Consider the following 22,661-nt stretch of genomic DNA (forward strand, 5'->3'; position numbering starts at 1 on the left):
ATGATGTGGACGCCAGGAAACGTAGCAATTGATACGGCAAGGGCTAAAAAAACAAACAGACCATGTATTGTCATTCAACTGCTGGCTGCATGTCAGTCCAGATCATCAGGCTTCCACCACCAAGGTGTAATGTTGTACAAGGTGATATTGTTTATGAACTTTATTTGGTTTTCTCTATGTCGTTCAGATCCAACATTATAAACAAAACCTACATAACGTTTTCTGGAGGGTGAACAGGCTTTCATTGTGCAACCCTGCCAAACAAGCCAGGCTTTTCAGTTGTGTCTTGTCACACTGTTTTAAATTTAACATGCCATCTAAAGTTTTTTGATAGAATGTCCGAGTTTGTGCCCTTTGTTTTTCTTCTCGCTGTAATGTAAAGAAGCTCTTTTCAACCAATCCAAGCGTCGACGTCTCGTGCCGTTGCTGTGTTCGACACTTGTGTGCATTTCTTCCGCAAATAGAAAGCATCAGGAAATGCAAATGAGCACGTCAGATTTACATGTTTTAATTATTAAAACTGATCTATTGAAACACAATAGATTTTGACAACAAAGTGTACAAATGAAATAGAAATATTCCCCTAGTTGCTCTGGAAGATCCATTAAAAAAGGCGATCAAGAAAAGAATATTAATGAGCAAAGTACTTCACAATGAACTATCAGAACATTCAATACAGCATGAGTTTTTCCGTGTGGTTTTTTTCTGTGTTAAACATTTTCACATTAGAAATGACTGATCACGTTTGTGTTCTGGACAAAAGAATTTCATGTGATTCCCAGTTTTCTCAAAACGCCTTCTCTGTTTTGGTTGTTTGTTTTTTTTTTTTGTTTTTTTTTTTTTTTTTTGCTAAAAATGTCTCTTAGCTCTGAAGTTTCCAGCTGTCACTGTGGGATTTCTGCTGTTACAACAAGTCTGTGGTGACGCGATGATTCCAGCAAGGTAATAAAAAATACACAGGCCGTTATTTCTGGATTCGAGTACATATGTACATGGCGGCCACTTCTTTTGAGTCAGAAACTGTCACCTTTGCTCAAGTTACTCTGTGAGGGCACACTCGCAGGCAGACACACAAATAGAAGTGAATAAATATGCAAACCTCCCAACATCAGGATGCAAACAGAGGGAAAAATCCAATTTACATACTGTATGAGCAGTCGGTATACACTGGTGTACAACAACTATTTGTCTTTTTTCCTCCCCCCCCGGTGTGTGTGTTTTTCGTTTTTGTTTTTTTGGCTCACAGAAGAAGAAACTATAAACCGAGCGAGTTTTAAAACGTCATGCTGAAAATGCGGATTTGCTGCAGCGTCGATTCAGGGGTCATGCCTGTGAGGAAGAGACTCTGTTCGACCTGAGAACCTCGGAGTCATTTTTAAAGGCGCGAGCCGTGTCCCAGCGGTGGGAGCTCCCTTCGAGCTCACTTCTGCGGGTGTTTTGGAACGCAAAACGCAAAGCCTCCCTCCTTCCTGTCGACCTTTTCCTCCTCCACCCCGCCCCTGTTTCAGAAAATAAGGTGACACATTTTGCTGCTAAACTTCCTGTCGGTAAAAACAAGATTAAGAGAAAAAAAAACATTCTACAGACCTCTTTTTTTTCTTTTTTTTTTTAGGAACTTCAGGTGCCAAAATATTACATTCAGTTTAATATCTGTCCCCACAAATCATCAAAAATTCTTCCTGTGCAGATTTTAAGATTTTTGATGCATGGAAACTCCTCACACTCCTCGTTGTTCTGTGCAGCTTTCTCTCTCTCTTTTTTTTTTTTTTTTTTCAAAATGTCCCAGAATGCATTAAACAGGGATTGTTTCTTTTCCACAACTAACCCAAGTCCAAAAATGTGCTACCAACCAAACATCCCAGCGGCTCGCTGAATGATGACGTACAATGATGAAGATGCAACAACACAAATTTGTCAGTGAGCTAAACTTTGTTGTCTACAAACAGGACGTTTTGCCTGCGGTGAAGATGCAATGTGGCCTTAAAGAAGCAGGAGTTGTTTGGCATTAGAGCCAGGCCGTCGTGGTGTGAAAGGGGCTCACATTAAGCTGACAGCTGGGGGTCAAAGTTCACGCTGCCCTCTCCCTCTTCCTGTTCGACTACTCCAGCTCGTCTCCTGCATCCATGCTGAGCTCTCTTCGTCCCCCTCCCCTGCCGGACAGTTGCCTTCCTCTGTCATGTTCCTCCTCTCCTTCTTCCTCCTCCTCTTCTTCTTCTTCTTCGTCCATGCCTTCCTCTTCCTCCTCCTCCTCGTCGTCCTCGTCGTCCTCCGTGCCGTCCATGGAGTCGTCGGCCCCCAGCATGGCCTGCTGCATGGCCAGGGTGGCGGAGTCTGAGGACAGCGACTGGAGGCCGTCCATGCTGAGCGGGTCTGTGGCACAGGGCAGCGGAGTTAGTCTGGGCACGGAACAGCTAGCCACACAGTTACTGTAAAAAGAAAAACGCTTACATATTTTATTATGCTGTTCCTGCAGTTTCCTGCAATTTATTGTAATGAGATGTCCAAAAACATGCTGGGCCGAAAAAAGTTTTCCTTTTTTGGGCTACAAGAGCGTAGAGCAATAAGGATTAAGATAAAAGAGTATAGGAAGTATAAAAAGAATGATCATTTTAATAATAATTTTAATTATAACGGTATAATTTTATAAAAATAACTAATGCTGTAACTATATATTAATGATAATAATAATACCATTCTAAAATGTTAATAGCATAAAAACATGTAAGCCATTGTGAGAACAGCTAAAAGAAATATTAACAGTGATAATGAGCATTATCATTATGGTTATTCTATTTTATTGTACATAAGATTATCACAGCTGAAGTAATCAATGTTATTTTTTAAGTAGTAGCAACAGAAATATTTTTAGCAAATTAAAAAAAAATAAATAAATGAATACCTATTTTTTGTTTGTTTGTTTGTTTGAGTAAATACCACAGAACTGTTGTATTTTTAAATCCGGGTCATCATGATGTGAGAATCTAAAACCAGCCCACAGCTAATTGTCCAAACACGAAAAACACATGAAGAAGACACTCTAATGAGGTGCAAGACTAGATCAGGTCAGGAATGGAGCTAATGGGGAGTTAGTTTGCTTCCTTCCCTGCATTGTTCAGTCTCTACCTGCGTCACCTCAGGTGCCGAGATAACAGGGAATAAATTACAGGCAGCTTAAATCCATATTGCACTCTGGGGACAGTTCCTTTGTCTTTGTCGAGTTGCTCTCCGGAGACTTCCAGCTAGTTTTAAAAACACGCTCATCTGATTCCTGAGGGAAAAGTTCTCTCTCTTTTTAAATTTTATTTTATTTTTTTTTTAAAAGATGACAAGCTTTGTCCTTGAAATAAACTCTCACTCAGGTCGCAAAAACCAGCCAACACCGCCATCTAGTGGCTAGAATCTACACACAATTTAAGTTCACATTTACCCATGACAAAATTGTGGACACAAATGGAGTGTGTTGCACTCCATTTGTGTTGCACTTGTTTACGTTTTTTGTTTGTTTGTTCTGCAGAGCTTTTAATGAGTTTAGCTGAAATCAATGTCATCTTGCAAATGGAGAAACTGCGATCAACAGCGACCTCGTGATAGTCTGGAAGGCTTGGTTTGTCTACCAGACAGTCAGACCCCAGTCATCTTGATGATGAAACATTTGTTACATCTTCAGCTGTGTGTCTTGCTTTCACACTGCACTGTGTCAAACAAAACAAACTCTTTGAGCAACCTGCTTACCAGGTGTTTACCAAGAACCACTGAAGTAAACGGCACGAAAACCTCTGAGGAAGACGCAGCCTCAGTCAGGATTTGACAATTTCAAATTTTTATCACAACAGCATGAAAAATAATGTTAAAGACATGAAACAAAATGTGTGTCCATGCAAACATATCTGGCTGTGATTTGTGGATAAGATGTTGATTTTTGTGTGACTGCTGGCCTACTTTCTGAGTTGTTCACTGTCTGAGATCTGTGCGTCTGTAGTACTCCAGCCACGATAGAGTCTGGCCAAAAGCGCTGTGTGGGGCGGTGCTGGGACTTCATTTTCTTCGCTTTAGGAGCTGGGTCTGGATTACTGGCATCCAACATGGGCTGAAGAATACGGCGCCGGGCATTGATGAACCTTAAGAACCGAAAAATGGCAAAAGGATGACGGAAAACCTAACAACGTGGATTGTAATGATCAGCAAACAAAAAACTATCGTAAAAACTATTCAATCATTCAAGCACATGAACCCCTTCTGGTGACTATAATCTAAAGACATCGACTGCAATCAGTCTCTGAGATTTTGCTGGACACAAGTCTTCTTTATGACTTGAATTTTTGAGAACGTTGAGGTTTGCAGAATAGTTCTCTTTACAACTACTGCATTGGCTCACCATGATATTTTTCATGCTAGCATCTTACACCCTGGTGAGAGATGCTGAGTCATTTCTTGAGCCTGCACATGGTGGGTAGATATGGGAATCTATTGTTCTGGTGCTCAAGGCATGGACATGTGCTGCCGTCCTTCAGACCTACTCTCTTTGGCCATTGGTAGAATGTGGTCATACCAACCACTACAGCTGTCTGCCAGTGGTATAGCCCATGTCGGGGCTTTGCCTCCAACAATATCTATCTACTGTATGTCATTGGAGAAAAATGTGTTTTAAACTGGGCTTTCCAGCAACAAACACTCCATGTGTGTCTAATATAAAACATTGTATACACACTGAAAAGCATCCTATGTCAAATGTTGAGGATGTCAGAGAACCACTGGTACTAGGAGTCTGTCCATGAAAGGCCACTGAGAATCTTGTGAGAGTAATGGTCAGATCCCTGTATGCTCCAACCTTACAGGACAATGAATTCACAGCAAACCTTCTCAGAAAGATCAAACATAACAAAAATTCCTTCTCTATGGTTACTGCTGACGTATCTGCCCCGTCGCATTGTGTTAATATTGACCTGGATGCTCCAAAGCAGTAAACCTCGCAAACTCCAGTTGTTGCATGGTTCCTCGCAGCTGCTGCTTATAATTAGAATCTAAATAAAAGCTAACAAATGTTAAATTCTTTAATAATTCTTAAAGAGGGGGACCTGAGTTTTTCTTATTAAACAAGTTGTCATATTGTATCCCATGACCAACACACCCTGTATTTACAAGGTGTTTTATTGTGCCCTTTAGTTATCTATGTTTTATTTTTGTTTGTGTTTTGCAGAGATATGTTTAGTGGTAAAATACACCCAAAAACAATAAAAGGAGCACCCCAAAAACTGGAAGAACAAGAAGGACAGCAGCAGGAACTGGTAAACAGTGAATAAAAACCCAGTGGTTTATATACTATGGTGGTGATTATCTGCTTTAAAACAGGTGAGTCTATTGACAACATGCTACAGGGAAGAATGAGGAAATAGCAACATAAAAAGAAAGGGAAAAAAGGAGCAATACTTTTAGATCCTAAATTTTCCAGAATTATTTCTTATGTGGTAAAATTACCAATAGCTAATATCTACAAGGTATTCTGCAGATATTTGACATTTAGGGAAGTATTTAATTCCTGGTGCACATAACATATATGGCCAGCAGATGGCAGCAAAGCTATAGCAAAAATAATCTGTAGCTCAAGAGTCTATACTTTCAGGAGTTGCCCGTGTGCCCAGTGCTGCCTCTCTGTATGAAGACTTTCACCCTTCAATGCAGATTTAATTAGGAGCTGATAGGGTTGCAGCAGCTTACCAGTTGTTCACTTGCAAGAGGGTGAGACTTGTTTGTGCAGCAATCTGCCTCTTCTCATCTTCTGTTGGGTATGGATGCTGGAAAAAGGAGGGAGGATGCACAATCTCAGTTTTTGTCCAGATTCGTGCTAGTGTTTTACTTCTTAATGAAGGTCGACTTCTGTTAAAACAAATAATTCTACTGCCCCGTCCATGTTTCATGCTTGACTATTCACTGTCAAGTTTCTTTGTACAGCACATTTCTGCAACGAGGCAGTTCCAAGGACTTTACACGATCCTCATCTCTTCTGATTCTACAGCAGCCACTTCAAAACAGTTCCTTTAAAAAAAATTAAAAAAAAAAAGCTGATGGATGCTGATGTTAAAGCTCACCATGAGATGCTGGAAGAGCCAGGAACGCATGATGTTGGTGGCGTGTTTGGGCAGGACCCCTCTCTTGTTCTTTGACTTCTTGTCTTCACTGTCCAAAAGAGATGACAAGTCCACATTTACCTTTGCAAAAGGCAAGAAGGGAGGAGGGAGCATGAAGGGGGAAAAAAGGCAAAAAAAAAAAAAAAAGGTTAGGCTTAGTTATTGTTGCCACGGAAACAAAGGGAGACTACCAATTACCTTTCCTTTTTTCAGCAGCAAGGGCAGAAACACCTTCTAAAGTGTCACCATGGTAACTGAATTTGAGTAATGATACTTAAAATATAAAAATGCAGAGAAGCCAACGAGTCTGTAGTCTGCTTGGTGTCTTACATTAAGAGTTAAGAGAGCCCAGGGTCAGGCCCCAAGTTTGAATTTCACAGCACGGTGCTGATTTAGTTTACTACTGGTAGGGAAGCAGAATGCTTGCTTTACTCAGTTGTTGACTAAAGCCTGTTGGAGAGAAATGATTATTCAGAAGGTTTTATCTGGAGTGTGAATGCAAGACAAAGAAACGGCCTTTGCTGGCAAAGACGTAAATATAGCGTAAATATGGATGGTGTGTGTTTCTGTGAGACTGAGCTTATTGTGGATGAAGCAAAATCACTTCATGCATTTAAATGTCTTAAGTGTTGATACCAAGATTTACAGTTGAAACCGCATGTTTACATCCAGTGTTTTAAAAAAAAAAAAACCATAACCTTCTGCTCAGTTTCTGACTTTAACATGAAGTTTTTCTCATTTACTTTGATTAGGGTGTTAAGGAAATAAATACGTCTTACCTAAGGTGAAACGCTGAGTCAAACAAGAACGAATCAAAATGCATTTTGATTATTATTTTATTAAGAAATTAAGCAAAGAATATAACAATGACTCCCCTGGCTGGTCCAGGGAAGTGAAGAAAAGATGAAGGTACATCGCTTTTAATATCCACCAGCCCTCTCTTCTGATTCTACAGCAGCCACTTCAAACAGTGGCTGCTGTTTTGCTCCCATCTTTTGCTCCCAAACATGGGAACAAAAGAGTTGGAGTATCCCACCAGTTTCAGTTTACTTCACAACTCAGGTATTTGCACCTGCAGACTGTGACCCTGGATGGTTCAAACCTAGTTCAAAAATACCCTTTGTTATGTGTTTCCAGCGAGCTGCCTCCGACATGACAGGTGCTTTATAGCTAAAATTGATTGCTTGATTGAAATAAAACAAAGTTTGACATAACAAGGGTTACCAGAGTTATTTCTATATACCATTCTGTCCTCATTATGCCATTTATTTTGTGAAGTACATCAGTTCCTCCTGCAGGTAAGCATCCATACATCTCCCGTACTTCACGGTTGGGATGGTGTTCTCAGGTTGGACAAGCTTTCACCCTCTTCCTCCCAATGTAACAATGGTCATTACCTTAAACTTTAGTGTCATAAAACCACAGGACATGTCTACAAAAAGTGATGTCCTTGTCTTTTAGTGCATCTGAAAACTGTAATCTAGTTTTTTTTTTATGTTGCTTCTTCCTCTCTGCATGACCTCTCAGCCCACCTCGGTGCAGAACTCATTTGACCATAGCACATGACACTCTTACCAGATTCAGCCAGATTCTACGGCTTATTTGTTTACTAAGGTAGAATTGGAGGTTGATCTTTCAATTTTCAGACTCCTTAATACTTGCCCTCTGCTATTTTTTTCTTCCATTCTCAATTTCTGCGTTGTTTGGAATTTGTGCCGCTATTACCCTGCCACATGTGTTTGTTTATTTGTTATTTGGTTCTTTTTTTTTTTTATCTCCCCAGAAGGAATGCCCGTTCCATTATGGGCTGAAATATGCCTGTATTCCACACAGAGTTCCTGGAGCTGTTGCTGCCTGAAACTTTATTAACCTGTCTGTTTTCCATCAGATTTACGCCACAACAGGCCTGATTCAAGCTTTTTCCTCCTAAAAATGCCTCAGCACAATTTGGTGGTCAGGACGACTGAGGACAACTTTGGACTAAAAGCTTCATGGGATCAACCGATTTATTTTCATTATGATCAAATTGCAGGGTATGTAACTGGGTCACATATGAGCTGATCTGAACTGGATTTGGATCAAACTGGATTCTCCCTGTTTATAAAATGCCGTGTTGAACCTTAAGGCTGTTGGAGTTTTACGCCATGTTGATAAACTACACTGAACTGCACTGAATTAGTAATAAAAACCCAGCATGCTTCCTAATATTGTAAATTCTAGGCATTATGAATACTTAACATTTATTAGCAACCAGGATAAAATCCACGATAAATAAAAACTGAATTGGACTGATATCCGCCTTAGGAAGTGCGTAAAGTCCAAACTTAAACAATCATTTATGTGCTCTGGCAGTACAGTGCATATTATGGGAACTTCGCTTATTACTAATGACTACAACTTCACGTCGCATTTATAGTCGCGACACAAAACAAGACTCATTACAGTTGCGGATGGGCTTCACTTGGATAACCTCCCTAGCCCAGGGTATGTATGCGTTCCAGGGCAAAGGGAGGCTGAGTTAATTGGCGGCACTGAGCTCGAGAGTGTGATTACCCGGGGCTTGTCTGCAAAGTAGCTATGGGGCGGTGTTCAATTCCCAGCACAAATGTAGCACTCTGCTTTGGCAGGGTTGATGTTACCCAGTGGGCTCCTCTATAACTGTCAAGCACAGAATTACCTGTGTGAAAATCTAAGTCAGCACTGCGGCAGATACAACACCGCTGCTCCAGGTTTTTATACGCCGATATAGGTAACTCTGTGATGCGTTTGACGTTGCTAGTTCTATAATCAGAGCTCTCTTTTGTGAACACACAAGCATTTTAGGAAGTGAATATACAATTAAACTTGTTTCAGAAACGCCTCGGAATACTGTTCCTTGCCTACCTCTTGATGTTTTCCACATTTTATGGATTCTGCTGGGATTTTAGGTCACAGAACAACAAAATAGCTTCTATTTGAGAATCAGAATGTAAATCAATAAATAAAACTCAGAAAAGTGTAGTAGGCCTCTGTAGCCTCCCTGAGTCAATGCTTTGTAGAATTACCCATCTTTTCGTCAGTTTGACCCAGCTTCCCCATCCATCCTGAGAAAAAGCTTCACCACAGCATGATGCTGCCACCCATGTTTCAGTGACTGCATGGTAGCTCCACGGTGACGTCCAATGTTTTTCTTACCGCTTTGAATCTCACCCAAGAAAGGGATAATATGACCAAAACCTATTTTTCCAAATGTTTGCTGTATCCCCGACACAATGTATGTTTTTCCATTAAAATGCAATCAATTGCCACTAATTACAGAACCTGAATTTACCTCCACTAATTATTTTCCACCCACTTCTCATGTATGAACTACTTTGTGTTGTGCTGTCACATGAAAGCCCCTCTTTTCCCCCCAAAAGCAAGAAGACATCATGTGAAAAAGTTTAATTGGGCATGCTGACTGAGACCCACAACCTCTGAACACACTCAGGAAAGATTCACCCAGGAGCCCAAGTCTGGTGAAAAAAACCCAAGCTTTTTAAAGTTGGTAAAATTTAAAAATAGAATTATTTGAAAAAAGAATTACTCATGTCGTTTCATGTTTAAATAAATCCACTAATCTTGTCGGAAGTAGTCGACGTGCAGCTGGAAAGTTGAAGGTTTGACTCCAGCTTCCTCCTGCCTTGTGTTGGCGTTGCCCCTGGGTAAGTAAGGCACGGAGCACCAACCAAACTGCACATCGGTGTATAAATGTGCGCACGTATGTGAGTCCAAATGAGTGGATGTGGCTCTAGTGTAACACACTTTGAGGGGCCGGTATCACCGGAAAGGTGCTTTATAAATTCATTCCATTTATTATGTAGTCTGTGATGCTAAAGGTTGTATATGTAAGGACATGTCGGCCCCACATGTTCTGTAATAAACTCTTCTGCACATCTACAGTAGCTACTAAAGTGTTACCCTTGCAACCTCTATAGCCTCCACAGTGTCCACACTTAGACTTTTCAGCCATGAGTCCTGACAGCATCATAATGTCTTTTATGATCCTGCCTGATAAACATCAGGAAGAACAAACAATTTCCATTTGTTTGGCAGCAGGGGGCACGTTCAGGTAGAGACAATGAAAAGGAACAAAGCGAAAGGGTGAGGAGAGAGGGAGGCGGGGGGGGCGTTCAGTGAAACATAAAGAGACGCGTTGAAAAGTCAAACTGTAAAACAGTGGGAGGTTTGACGAAGCGCCGCCAGTGTACATGGCGTTACCTGCGAGTTCTGAATCTGGATGGTTCCTGGAGGTAGTGCCTGCGTTAACACTTGCCCTTGCGATGTCACCATGGCAACCGGCTGGTACAAGGTTCCACCTGAGGGGATAATTTGCCACCGTGAGTATCAAGTGGCCTCAACAGCTACTGGAAGCCCCATCACGCACAGCCACCGGAGGCTTATTAACTGCTTGTCGGTCTCGCAATAAAAAGAAAAAAAAAACAACAACAAAAAAAACAAAACACAGCAAATAAAGAAAGCAAGTGATTAAATCCAAGGTGGTATAATGTCCTTTAACCCTGACAAAACAAGAAGAAGGAGGTGGAGTGTCTTTTTTTTAATTTTTGCTCCTGGCTTAATTAGCCTTGATCAAGAGACTCTTATCACAGTCTGTTTGAGCTCTACAGTGTGCAGTGATCAAAGGCGAACACATTGATTTATTTTGGGCTAAAAGGGATTTCCAGAGGGCAAGATTAACATTTCACTGTACAAGCCTGACATTATAAGAGCCAAGTAGCAAGCCAAGCTCTCGCTCAAGCATACACAGACATAAAAGTTATGGCTGCAATAAAAGGCACGCCAGTTCCACTGATTGCTTCTCATTAGAAGACGGTATGTACTTGATCGTATCGATTTGTATGCGCGGCTACGGCAGCCGTTTGTGTGTCAAACTTAATTTATTCCAAAGACGTCATCTTCAGATCGTTCAGCACGGCTTCGCGCACATGTGGCAATGAAGCATCGCTTTGGATACATTTTACTCTTCTGACACATCGACAATGCTCTTCCAGCTAGAGGGAGGGACCACTTCCTGAAAAATCTATTAGAGTCCATGCTGCGGAGGTCAAACATGCATCACCTTTTAGCAGGACTTTCCTTTGCAGAGAGAAAAAAAGCAAAGTGAACATTCTTTGTTGTGATAATAGGGCTGCAGCTGGTGATTATTTTAGTAATTAATTATTCCATCAATTACTATGATGATTGATCAGGTAAAAAGTTCTGCAGATTTTTCATTTAAGCACTGAAGCCTTTTTTTGAACAATAAAAGCTGGAAAGACACCAACAACTCTATTATTATTATTATTATTATTATTATTATTATTATTATTATTATTATTATTATATTACAGCATATAACAGCATTCCTTTGGTGAACCCTTAATCATTTGTAGCAAAGGATTCATCTGCAGCAATAAATAAATAAAAAACAAGAAAGAAATCCTTCTAAAATCAAAATGTGAAAAGCTCTTCCACCTGACTTAACATCAACACTGGTCTGGTAATTATTTTTGGATTAACTGATTAATAACTGGATAGCAAAAGGTTCTTAAAATGAGATTTTTTTGTTTGTTTGTTTGTTTTACAGAATTTGAATCAGATGAAACCAAAGCTGCAACCTGATGGGTTTTGATATATATATATTTTTTTATCTTAAATGTAAAGTGTGTATATTTCTTTGCACAGTCTTGGCTCAGAGCATGCTGTTCTTTTATCAATTAATGATGAATGAATGATGAAAAGCAATTCAAACCAATGTGGTGGAAAAAGTAGCTGCCTTTTAAGCCTAAGCACTAGCTGTTTCCCTGCATTCAGCTGCATCTGCAAGATTTCAACCCACTGTTTATTTTAATTCAGCTACGCAGAAGGGGTTTTAACCATGAATGACCCTCTTTAAGGTGATCACTTAGCTTCTTGTTTGGATTTAAATCTCCATGTGTGCTTGGCATGGAGCTCACAGACTGATGGGCAAATCTCATCTTTCAGGAAGAGAGCACCCCATCATGGTTTGTTTATTATCTGTTCTTGAATTTAAAAGAATACAAATACGCTGGATTAATTCGAGATCATTTAACATATACCAGGGCCACTGGCTGGTATGGATTTTATCTCCATTTTTAAATGAAATTGTCATCCTATAATTGTCATTTGTATTTGCCCAGATAAATAAAAATGGGTAGATATGGCCATTCTAGTGGCCATATCAGCCACTGGAATGTTTCTAGGGGACAAACTGAGACATTCTATTGTGACAAAAAAGCAAAAAACAGAAACAAAGCTGTTGGGGTGTGGGATCAATTTTTTTTAACAGTATTTTTCACAATACTGTATATGAGTGCTATTCTTGTAGTTTTCAAACAGTGTTATCTTAATAAGACTGGCGGTGGCAGTAGCTTCCACCAGAAGGCAGATTTTTGCAGATGGAAATATTTCCAAACAGTCAAATTAGTTTCTTAGTTAACATGGGAATAGTGAAGTAATCTGTGGTTCACACAGTCAGACAATACTATGGTGAAATGTTTTTGTAGCTTTGAAATTGAAACCGTTTTCAAACCTTGGTATAAATGAAAACCGGCCTCCGCATTTTAACTTGCAGTTCGGCTACTTCCAGTTCTTGATCTAAACTCAACTTTGTCAAGTTTGTGCCACAGGTGTGCAATCACATCCTAACCTGATACCACTTGTGAGTTGATGGTGGTCATGGCGACGTTGCTTTGCTGCAGACCTCCGGCGGGCACCACAATCCCTGAAGAGTTAACAGAACTGGAGACAGAGGTCATGGATGGAGAGGAGGTCTGAATTAGTTCCTGGGGGGGATCGCAGAAGGAGATATTGGTGAGCAATTGTGGTGCAGGGCAAAGCACAGAGCAAAGCACACCTGGTGGTATGCGACAAGGAATGCCCAGAGGAAACAGTCCTACTCCGAGGTTTGGCTGAGACTAACCTGCTGCATGCTGAGACTGGTGTGGGATGGAGAGTAGGGCCCTCCGAGGTCGTTGCGCAAAAGGTTGTCGCTGTGCATTTTGGTCTTGAGGCAGGTGATGTAGCGATTGCAGAAGTCCTTACAGAGCTCATTGACCTTCTCTAGCTCCAGTAAGTGGATCCGTAATACCTGGATAGCCTTCACCATCTAAGAGTACACACAGGCACACGTCAAACCACGTCACTTTTGTGCATGTTAAGTCTGCAGTCGAAGTTCTTTGCACCACGTTCTGGAGTGCAGTGCCCACCAAATTAGAGAAAAAGAGGAGCTTTTAAACTCTTAGTTAGTCCTTGGTGTACCTACTGGCTAAAACCTCCATAGTCTGCCCAAATAGGTTTGGGCATTTGAGTCTGAGCGAACCTGACTGGGTTCAACCAAACAGCCGACTTAGAGCCTAGGCAAAGTTACCCATCCAGCCTGAGTCCATCCATTTTCTAACACCCTTGTCCTAGTGGGGTCAGGAGGGGTGCGGGTGCCTATCTCCAGCGAACGTTTCGGGAGAGGCGGAGTACACCCTGGACAGGTCGCCAGTCTGTCGCAGTCCAGCCTGAGTGATACCCAAATATTGGCCAAATATGTTTGCAGGTTTGGTACTGGTTTCCTTAAACGGGTGACTTCTAACATTGTTTTAAGCTACGTATATCCTGATTTACACTGACATTGACTGTTTTAAGTTGTAACTGAATTTGAATCTGAATTTATTAGATTGAGGGAAATGATTTGGGACGAGTTAACTGCATATTAATCTGACCTTTTCAGAATTAAATACAGCTTTTTAATCCAGATTACTACTACAACTGTGCTACTAGCAGTGCACTTAAATCAAATACAATTTGGACATAAGAGAGTTCTAAAAGTATCAGAAAAAATATCAAAACAGACACACACATTAGAATGTATTTAAATGAAAGGATACATACTGCCAGTACCTCTGCATTTTGGCATCTTTGGCTGCTTTTGCCATTCTGTAAAACTCTGCTCTAAAGTCGCCACTGAAGGTCAACAGAAAGGTCAGAAAAGTGCTTTGCCAAGGAGAAGATAAATGAGCTAATGAAACTGCCCTCCCTTAATCAAGGGACCGGTAACTCCTGTACCCATGGCAGCCAGCAGGGCCCAGAGTAACATCACTGCCCTGTGGAAGAGTTAGTGCCCTCTGGGAAGGGTGCTGACACCCAGTGGCTCATAAAACACACAGATGCAGGGTTAATTGACTGTTCAGCACTTGTCAGCATGCCCTCCTGTACTGTGATGACAACGCTGACCATTTAAAATCCAATTTCTCTTGATCAGCAGGCATCCTCTTTTTATTTGTAATTCTTCATGGCTATTGCAAGCAGAGTGTGTGGGGGGTGCCAGAAATGACAAGGGGGAAAAAAATATCGTTGGAGTGAATTATTAACAGTGATGTCTGGATATGAAACGTTTTAGTAAGACAAAAAATTAGATCTACTTGTTCATTTCTAATTCTTTTACACATCAATCTGTATATTTTCATTTTAGTGGGAATTGAAAAGCTGATGGCTTCCATAAAGTAAGGAGCATGTTTACCCTAATGCTTACCAGATCGCTCTTCTTGCAAAATGAGTTTGCAGGTTTGATACTGGTTTCCTTACCCATGGAACAGCGACATGTGGTTACATGTAGTCATTGGAGTATATGGCTACATGAAGACCCAACACAGAAAATCATATCCATAAGGCTATTTAGCTCTTTCTTTCTATAGGTGTTGCTTGCAAATGAGCCAGTAAGCCGTAATTTTTGAGCGTCATGCTTTCTGGTTTGGAAGAGTTCAATGCAGGCGAACCGTTTAAAGTTTATATGCTCGCTTGAGTTGTTTTTTTTTTTGTTGTTTTTTTTTGGCTATTCTGAAAAAGAGTTCAAAGAGAAATTGAAAGACATTTCTCCTTTAACTCTTCAACTGTCAACTGACATATCAAACATTTTTCTGTTTATCTCATAGGAATGAAATCACTCGTCTCATTCACTCTTACAACCAGGCAACAGGTCTATTCTGAACTTTCTTTTTATTTTTGTCTGTGAAATTTTAAAAATTATCTCCTGACAATTGGACAGGAACTTAGCCGAGCAGCAAATCTGTGGGGACACCTGAAGAGGGACGTGGACAAGAGACGTCCCCGACCTTTTATGCACTCAGTGTTTCTTGCCTCAGTCATTGACCCACCAAGTTGTCAAGCTCCGGATCCTCACTGAAGAAGGGCTTGTGTTCTCGTTCTTGCTGGTGAACAAAGTTTTCAATGTCTACATCGAAGCTGGCCGACGTGATACACTCGGATCCCTGCGTGGCCTGTTCACATTTCTCAAACAGCAGAGCCAGCAGGGGGAACAGCGGATGTCTGAAGGAGACGAGCGGGAGAAAAAAGAACTTAGTGCAAACCAAATACAGCAAGACAAATAAATGATTCGTCAGTTCATTTTCCTCTGATGAAGATTTTCACATTTTATAATAACTTTTTCGGTAAAGAAAGTTGAAAATTTCAAATGTCGATGGTATTCTTCGATATCAGTTGTTTTCTGCTCAAAGGAAATGCTCTACATATATCCAAGCGATATGAACAATTAGACGGCGTGTCTGAGCGATCCTATGTGAGTGACATTCCTGCGAGAAGCTAAAGGTGGGAATGTAGGAGACACTCATTCGACCATATCCAATTCATTTCAAGATCTTTTCAAAGATCTCCAGCAGAACTTTGCTTAGCATGTTCAAGATTTTCCTTAGGGTATGTCATGCTGCTAAACAATCAAAACTGCCTGTACATTTAAACACAATAAAAGCAGAGCCAGCATAACCCGATTGCATCTGCGTTGTGTTTCCATTGGACAGAAACACACTGCCTCAGGTTAATGCCACTCCAGCCAGAGTTAGGATTAACGCATAAACGCATTTAATAGTATTATGTGATTTAATTGGAATGTATGAGTAACTGTATTTTGTTACAATTACCTATGAAAATATTCATATTTGCAATTTGCAATTGCAGTCTGCCATGTGGCAGCGCATAATATTTATGGTTTTGAGGACCGAGTCGTGGCATCATTGTCCAGAAAATGTTCCGCAGAACTTCGTGAGAGAGATTGTGACTTATGAACACGGCAGAAACCTTTAAATCAAAATTGATCAACTATAGTTATTTTCTGCAAAATTTTGTTGACCAGGACATAAAAAGCTTTTGATTTGCGTCAACTCAAAAAGATAAAATGATAAAATTCATCTTGAATTTACAGCACCACTTTCCAATGGAGATATTGATGCCAATAAATACGAACCTCATTGTTCTTCATTTCATTGTTCTGGCTCAGTACTTCTCTGTTTGACTCTTTTTTTTCCCCCTGCTGTTAGCGTAAAAGTGATTTCAACAATTAGCATTAGCATTACCTAATTAACTGACTTCCTTCCACTGTCCATCACTAGATCTCATTGGGATTGTATTGTATTTGGAATAAATAGAGTTGATCTGAATATATAATGTGGTGAGCTAAGAGACCATAAAGCTGAAAAAGAACTAACTGTGGATCGAATTATGTAACATGACCTCTGTTGTAATTTGCCCTTTTAACTTAGTGACAGCTGTTTTTTTTTAAAAAAGGATCCTGCTCTGAACATCATTGGTATTTTTTTTATTTTATTTTACTTTGCGTCATTTGTATAAAGACGTGTGTGGAAGTAGTAATTGCACAGCTTAGCATATGGCTAGGCAAGGCCACTGCTCAGACTCTAACCCCTGGCTCCCATTTGCAGCCTTTAATAGTCGTCTATATTATACTCTAATCTCCCTGATCCCAATTTAATGCTGCTCCACCAAACAGGCATGGCAGGAATACTAAACAGGGGGACCACGTGCTGAAAGGAAGGCCTCTACCTTCTGCGTGCTAGGGTTTGTGCTCGTTGTGCAGCAGAGAGCGGTGCTCAGTTGGGAGCGAAGCTAAAACGAGGCCAAAACTGATAGCAGGATGATGTGCAACATGTAGATACTTTTCTGTTTAAGATTTGTACCATCAATCCCAGCAATAGGCTAACCAATTCTTTAAGTGTTAGCATGCCAAACAATCTGAATCTAATAAAATGTCTAAAGCATAAACAATTAAACAGGCATGTCGAGCTGCTGCAAACAAAGGAAATAAAAGCAATGTTGACAACAAATAATTATTAATAATGGGCAGTTGAGGTTAGTCCTAAAAGAACGTCAGCACTAATGAGACTGCAAGCTAGAAAGACCCGACTGCACAGTAGAAAGTACGATGTTGAACGTTGTGGTCAAGTCTTGCAACATAACTATGTGGACAAGGAAGCTATGCTGGACAGTCGGCTCAGTCTTTTAATCAGACTTCTGGTTTGATTAAAAGAAATGAAAGTCTGAAAAAGAGAAGTACAGGCGAGAGTTCACTAGCCAATCAGTGACTCCTAGTGTTCTGATGTTGCGCCCTTTAAGATCTCTAGGTACTTTTGGTGGACGGCTTAAATTCGGAGGGGTTTACCCAAACCTTCAACTTCTCTTCACCTCCAGAGAAGCAGCGTTACGGCTGTTTCTCCGGACAATATAGTGGCGTCCCGTCGAAGTCTGGAACTCAGTGTTAATGTTTTGATGACGAGAACTGGGTGTGCAGCCTGACAAAACTTGGCAAAGCAAATCCGCCAAACCAACAGTAACATGAGGCAGCCTGTCACAGACTGGACAGAAGGCTTCAAGCTCCTTATAGCAGAGATATAAAAGAAATGTGGCACACTTGCTGTAGGTGGGTTGTGTAATGTGTGCGCTGCTCCTAAGGAATATTTACCACAAATGTATTTGAGGAGACAGAGAGAGGTGTGAAAAAAGGTAGGCTGTAGTTTTCTTCAGGACATAGTTCGCCTCTCATGTAGTGAAGACCAAAGTAATTCATACTCTGGATAGATTTACGTTTAAAAATTTTGGTCCAGTCAAAATGTTTGCATCTACTAAGAAATGAGACAAATATCTCTCAAAAGGTATTGAATTCCAAATCCAGCAGTAACAAAGGAAATATTTATCTTAGTATTTACACTGAAGTAAACAAATACATAAAAACAGATACACACTTCTAAATCATTAAAATCTTTATTGGTTAACAGCAATCTGATCCTTTTAATAACATTTTTGCACTGTTTTTGCTAACATTGGCTGTAGGATTCAAGTGGATCTGCTTGGAAACATCAATAATGCTTTCAAGTTGGAAGAAATATGTTGCAAAAATAAAATATTTTTTAAAGCCTCCATCTGCCAGGGGGTTTGATTATGTTCTGTGGTAACCACTGAGCAAAGTCTCACTACAGCTAAAGGTTTACGTTGATCAATTAAAAACTACGGTACATTGCGGTCTCCACCTTAAGCGCATATTCGGAACTTAGTGTGGAACGAGACTGGAACATTTCCAAGACTCAAAAATTTAAGTTGTCAGAAAACAGAAAGAAGCTGCAGCAAAACTGATTGGGAATTTTGCTCGATTTTACATTTTGAAAATGTCAAAATAAAACAATTCCAGTGCTATCAGGCGGGAATGAAATAAAATCGCTCACATTTCCATTTCACCCACCCGGGGATGAGGTAAAAACTCCACTGCTCTGTGCTTCCTTATGACCTTTACACAGTCAGGATTAAGACAGATGGGGTGTGAAAATCCAGGTCTTTTTTATGTACATGGGCCTGCATGTGTGCGTGACTGTATGGTCACATTATGGGTGCTTTTTATTCTCTCTCTTGCACTATCTTCTAAACCCCCTCCACCCCTCAAGCAGCCCCATGTTCACAAGCGAGCACGGCATGTCCTATCTGCAGTGCGACGGTGGGGATATTGCCGGCTGGGGGATCATTACAAGGGCCATAAAAGAGCGATTTACAGATCGCCCAGTGAGTGGAGTCAGCACGGCAGGTCCTCCCACCCTGCAGCACCGCGCCGCGCTGGGTCACCAGCAAAAAGCCCAGAATCAGAGGCCAGTACGGAACGCGCCGGCTTACGCACCAAGCTGAGAACTATTGGGTGAGCTTGCAGCATCCGGTTTATGGTCAGTGAGTCAGAGGACGGAAACAGGCGTCAGTTTTATTGCTGAGGTTCAGCTGAGTGGCAAGATGTCCAACGAAGTTACAACTGGGAATTCTCTGGATTATAGGAAGCAGCTGGTAGACCTGGATCCGAGTTTCTGGAAGGGGATGCATGAAGTAGTACGGAAATGTATTCAAACCCCAAAAACGTTCATTTTAATGTGGAAGACCGACACAAAATACATAAATGTGACGTGAAAGGAGAAAGAAATGTACAAATACACAACTAAAAAGAGTGAGATAGATTAGTATTCGGTTCCATCAGCTTATCTCATGTTTGGTTCCAAGTAAAGAAAGTTGTTTGATTGCAAGTAAACACGAAAACTTCATCTTTCTATCTTATTTAATAAAGGGACTCAACAGAAATCTGTATTCTAACTGTGGAAAGGTTTGGACAGCATGCTATAGCAGCCAGTGTTGCTAAAATAACTCAGAGCAGCCATCTAATCCATGCAAAAGGAAGGTTTCCCTCACTTTCAGCTGAAACAGATTTCTTCAGTTTCTTGTGTCTTCAGCCTGTTTCAGGTGACATCACAGCATTTCACTGAGATAAGGCTTTGAATCATTCCACAGCTTTCCATTATTTAGTAGTCCTTCCTGGGTGAATTTACCCCTTTTCTTTTGAGTCCTTGTCATTTTGCAGCATCCAGTTCTGCACCAGCGTATTCTTTTTTTACAGATTGTCTTAGGATTTCCTTCAGTGTCTGATACATGGTGGAATTCTTCGTTGTCCTGTACCAAATCTATGCTGTCCAAACATTTTAGATTTCTCTAGAAAACTTCCACCCAGAAGTCCTTATCCACATTCTCTAGGACTATCTGGCATGCTTTTTTTTCTTCTTTTGGTTACATTAACACGTCGGGTTTTGACTCTCAATTCCAATTTTTCATAGAAATCAGATTTTTTTTCATTTATTTATTTATTTATTGACTTTGTCGTTCATGCTACTGAATGACCGCAGTCGCACTTTTGTGCAAACGGTTTACAAACCCAAAGAGGCCCACATGTGCAGAAGAAGAGTGTAGAAGTCACACAGAAGCGCACTGATTAGTAGTGGTCGCGCTTTTAGCCGTCTCAAGGGCCGGCTATAGTCTGGTGTAGTTTCAGGTCTTTGAAAACTTGCGTTGGTATCTTGCGGTCTGCTGTGAGGGTGAACTTGCTTTGACGTGTTGTTTTTAATATTAGCCACTGAGAAACAACTAATGACACTCTCGTCATATGCGGCTGATATAATCTACCGTTTCAACTGGAAATAAAAGTGCGGGTAGCCAAATCTCTTCACCATATAATTTTTTTAAAAATTACATTTATAGAAAATGTTAAAGTATGTTGTTTGCTTTTATTACTTGAATTGTTCAGTTTTGCTCAAATTGATACTAGATACTGATAGGAGACAAGCAGGCTTTCATAGGCTACTTCTTTCATATAACTGCAGTATATTTGCATTCAGAGAAGAGCTCTGCATGCCTAAACCTTCTGCATCCTGAGAAGAAGGGGATCAAACTGGATCCTCCTTTAACGTTGGATTTAATTTAAGGGCTTTTCTGAACACGGTGAAGAATAATAAACCTGTTCATTCGAGGCGCTGCCGCGGACAAGCTTGAATAAAAATCACTGTAGTCATCTTCAGAACAAATTGCATTTGCCAGTATTTACAAAAATCTAGCAAACCACCAAGAGGGCACAGATGGAGGGCAGCGCTTTAAAAAATATGTGTTTATTTGAACGCGTGCGAGCCGGAGGTCTCTGCGTCTGCGCTCCCCACCGTGTAGCAGTCTAATCAGGCCGGCTGTATGCCCGCATATTAGAAACCAGATTTGCTGGAGTCAAGCTGCGTTTGCTCCCAACGAGGCCCCTGTTTCCCCGGGCTACATGTCTGAAAAACACCCCTGTGTTCGAGGAAAGGTGCGGGGTTAGAGTGTACAAAGGAACACACACACACACACACACTTAAATAACCCAGAGCACTGAATAATTCCTATTTCCATTTGACTACTTTTTTATTTTAGACTTATTCTAATGTACTGTCCTAATCGGATGGGTTTGTTTTTAACAATGCAGTTTCCTTAACAGTTTTTTTCTTTAATGGCCCCCTAACCTGTCTGTCAGTAAGGGTGAAAATAATTGCACACATTTGGAAATTTGTTGGCAACAGCTAAAGAAAAAAAGAAAGTTTGTTGTTTTTTGTTTTTTTTCCTGGTCTAATAAAAAACCAATTCAGTGTAGGAACAATTAGTTGTTTGTCTAAGTCTGGGGGGGAGGAAAAGCACCAACTAGTAAAAGAAAAATATATCTTGAACTTTGTTCTCATCTAAAGTCAACCATAAAAGAAACTCGTAAAAATAAGTATCCAACAGAAACAGCCAATAAAACCACTTGAGCTCTGACACAGTTTCCTGCATCCAGGAGCCGCTGAGCACCAACACATGCTGACCTGTGAAATGGAAAGAGGCACGGCCTTTTTCTTTAAAGCCCGTCAGACGGCCTGAGCAGCTCGCTGTAGGAGGACGCATTCATGCATTTTGGCACCGAGGATAAAAAGACTTTATGGTGCGTTACAGAATCCCATGAACACACTGCCAAGCCTGAAAACCTTCTGGACGACATCCTTGGGTCCATGGAATTAATTGTGTTTACTTGTGTTGGGTAATAGAACTTCAATCTTCTGTGTATTTTTTTGGCTTTTAAAAAGAACTAAAAATGCGTATGTGGCAGAATGAAACCCCGAAATCCTAAATCTGTTTTTCCTGCTGATTTAGTACAACATGCTACATTAGACTTCTTATGAGAAGATGACACGAAAAGCACTCTCACGGTGCTGTTTATTGTTGATCTTCATCTGAGGGAGACAAACGGCAAAGTTGTCCTGTTTTTTTTTTTGTTTTTTTTCCCGGTAAAGAAAGTTCTTCCAAGTCAAGCTTGTGAAGTCACAAGGACATTTCTGTTTGAAACGGAGCTGACGCTCGCGTCTCTTTCAATTAAACGCATATTTCCATTTCCGAGCTGCGGAGAGCGTTACATCCGCAACCTGCAAAAAAAAAAAACAAGAGCCCTCTCCGCCTATTTAATGAGATGCAGAGAATCCAGAAGGATCTTTACAGTAAATGCCACAACTCATTAGGCTAATCACCCTATCACACAAACAGTCAGCTGTTAATAACAAAGCATCCAGAGAGAGAGAGAGAGAGAGGAAACCACACATCTCATCATAAAGCTGGCATTCCAGCAATTAGTGAAAAGAAACATTAAAGCCTAAGCCGACTTCCTGAGGAAAAATGATTCTTAGAAAAATGGCAGGGATGTTGTTTTCGTTCATGCGAAAAGCCTTCAGCCTCGACATAGGCATGGTGCTGATGCAGGAAGGCTGACAGATCTGAGCGTCTATAGAAACGACACAGCTATTTGTGCCTCCTTACATCATCCTACCTACTGTGGGAGTGGGAGATGAAGTCCAGTTTAAA

General features: G+C 40.7%; 1 protein-coding gene across 3 annotated transcripts in view; it reads right to left on the reverse strand.

Annotated features, from left to right (window-relative positions):
• Positions 1–491: 491 nt before the first annotated feature.
• Positions 492–22,661, reverse strand: part of LOC116728593 (pbx/knotted 1 homeobox 2) — a 94,806-nt gene continuing 72,636 nt past the window's right edge. For all 3 annotated transcript variants that reach the window (XM_032576817.1, XM_032576820.1, XM_032576819.1), the window contains 8 exons: positions 15,308–15,479; positions 13,087–13,272; positions 12,814–12,949; positions 10,365–10,462; positions 6,087–6,206; positions 5,716–5,792; positions 3,940–4,118; positions 492–2,370 (listed from right to left, as the gene is read on the reverse strand). In XM_032576817.1, the coding sequence (XP_032432708.1) occupies positions 2,099–2,370; positions 3,940–4,118; positions 5,716–5,792; positions 6,087–6,206; positions 10,365–10,462; positions 12,814–12,949; positions 13,087–13,272; positions 15,308–15,479 (1,240 nt within the window). In that variant the 3' untranslated portion in view covers positions 492–2,098. The remainder of the gene's footprint in view (positions 2,371–3,939; positions 4,119–5,715; positions 5,793–6,086; positions 6,207–10,364; positions 10,463–12,813; positions 12,950–13,086; positions 13,273–15,307; positions 15,480–22,661) is intronic.

This window comes from Xiphophorus hellerii, chromosome 11 (genome assembly GCF_003331165.1).
Source record: "Xiphophorus hellerii strain 12219 chromosome 11, Xiphophorus_hellerii-4.1, whole genome shotgun sequence".
NCBI lineage: Eukaryota > Metazoa > Chordata > Actinopteri > Cyprinodontiformes > Poeciliidae > Xiphophorus > Xiphophorus hellerii.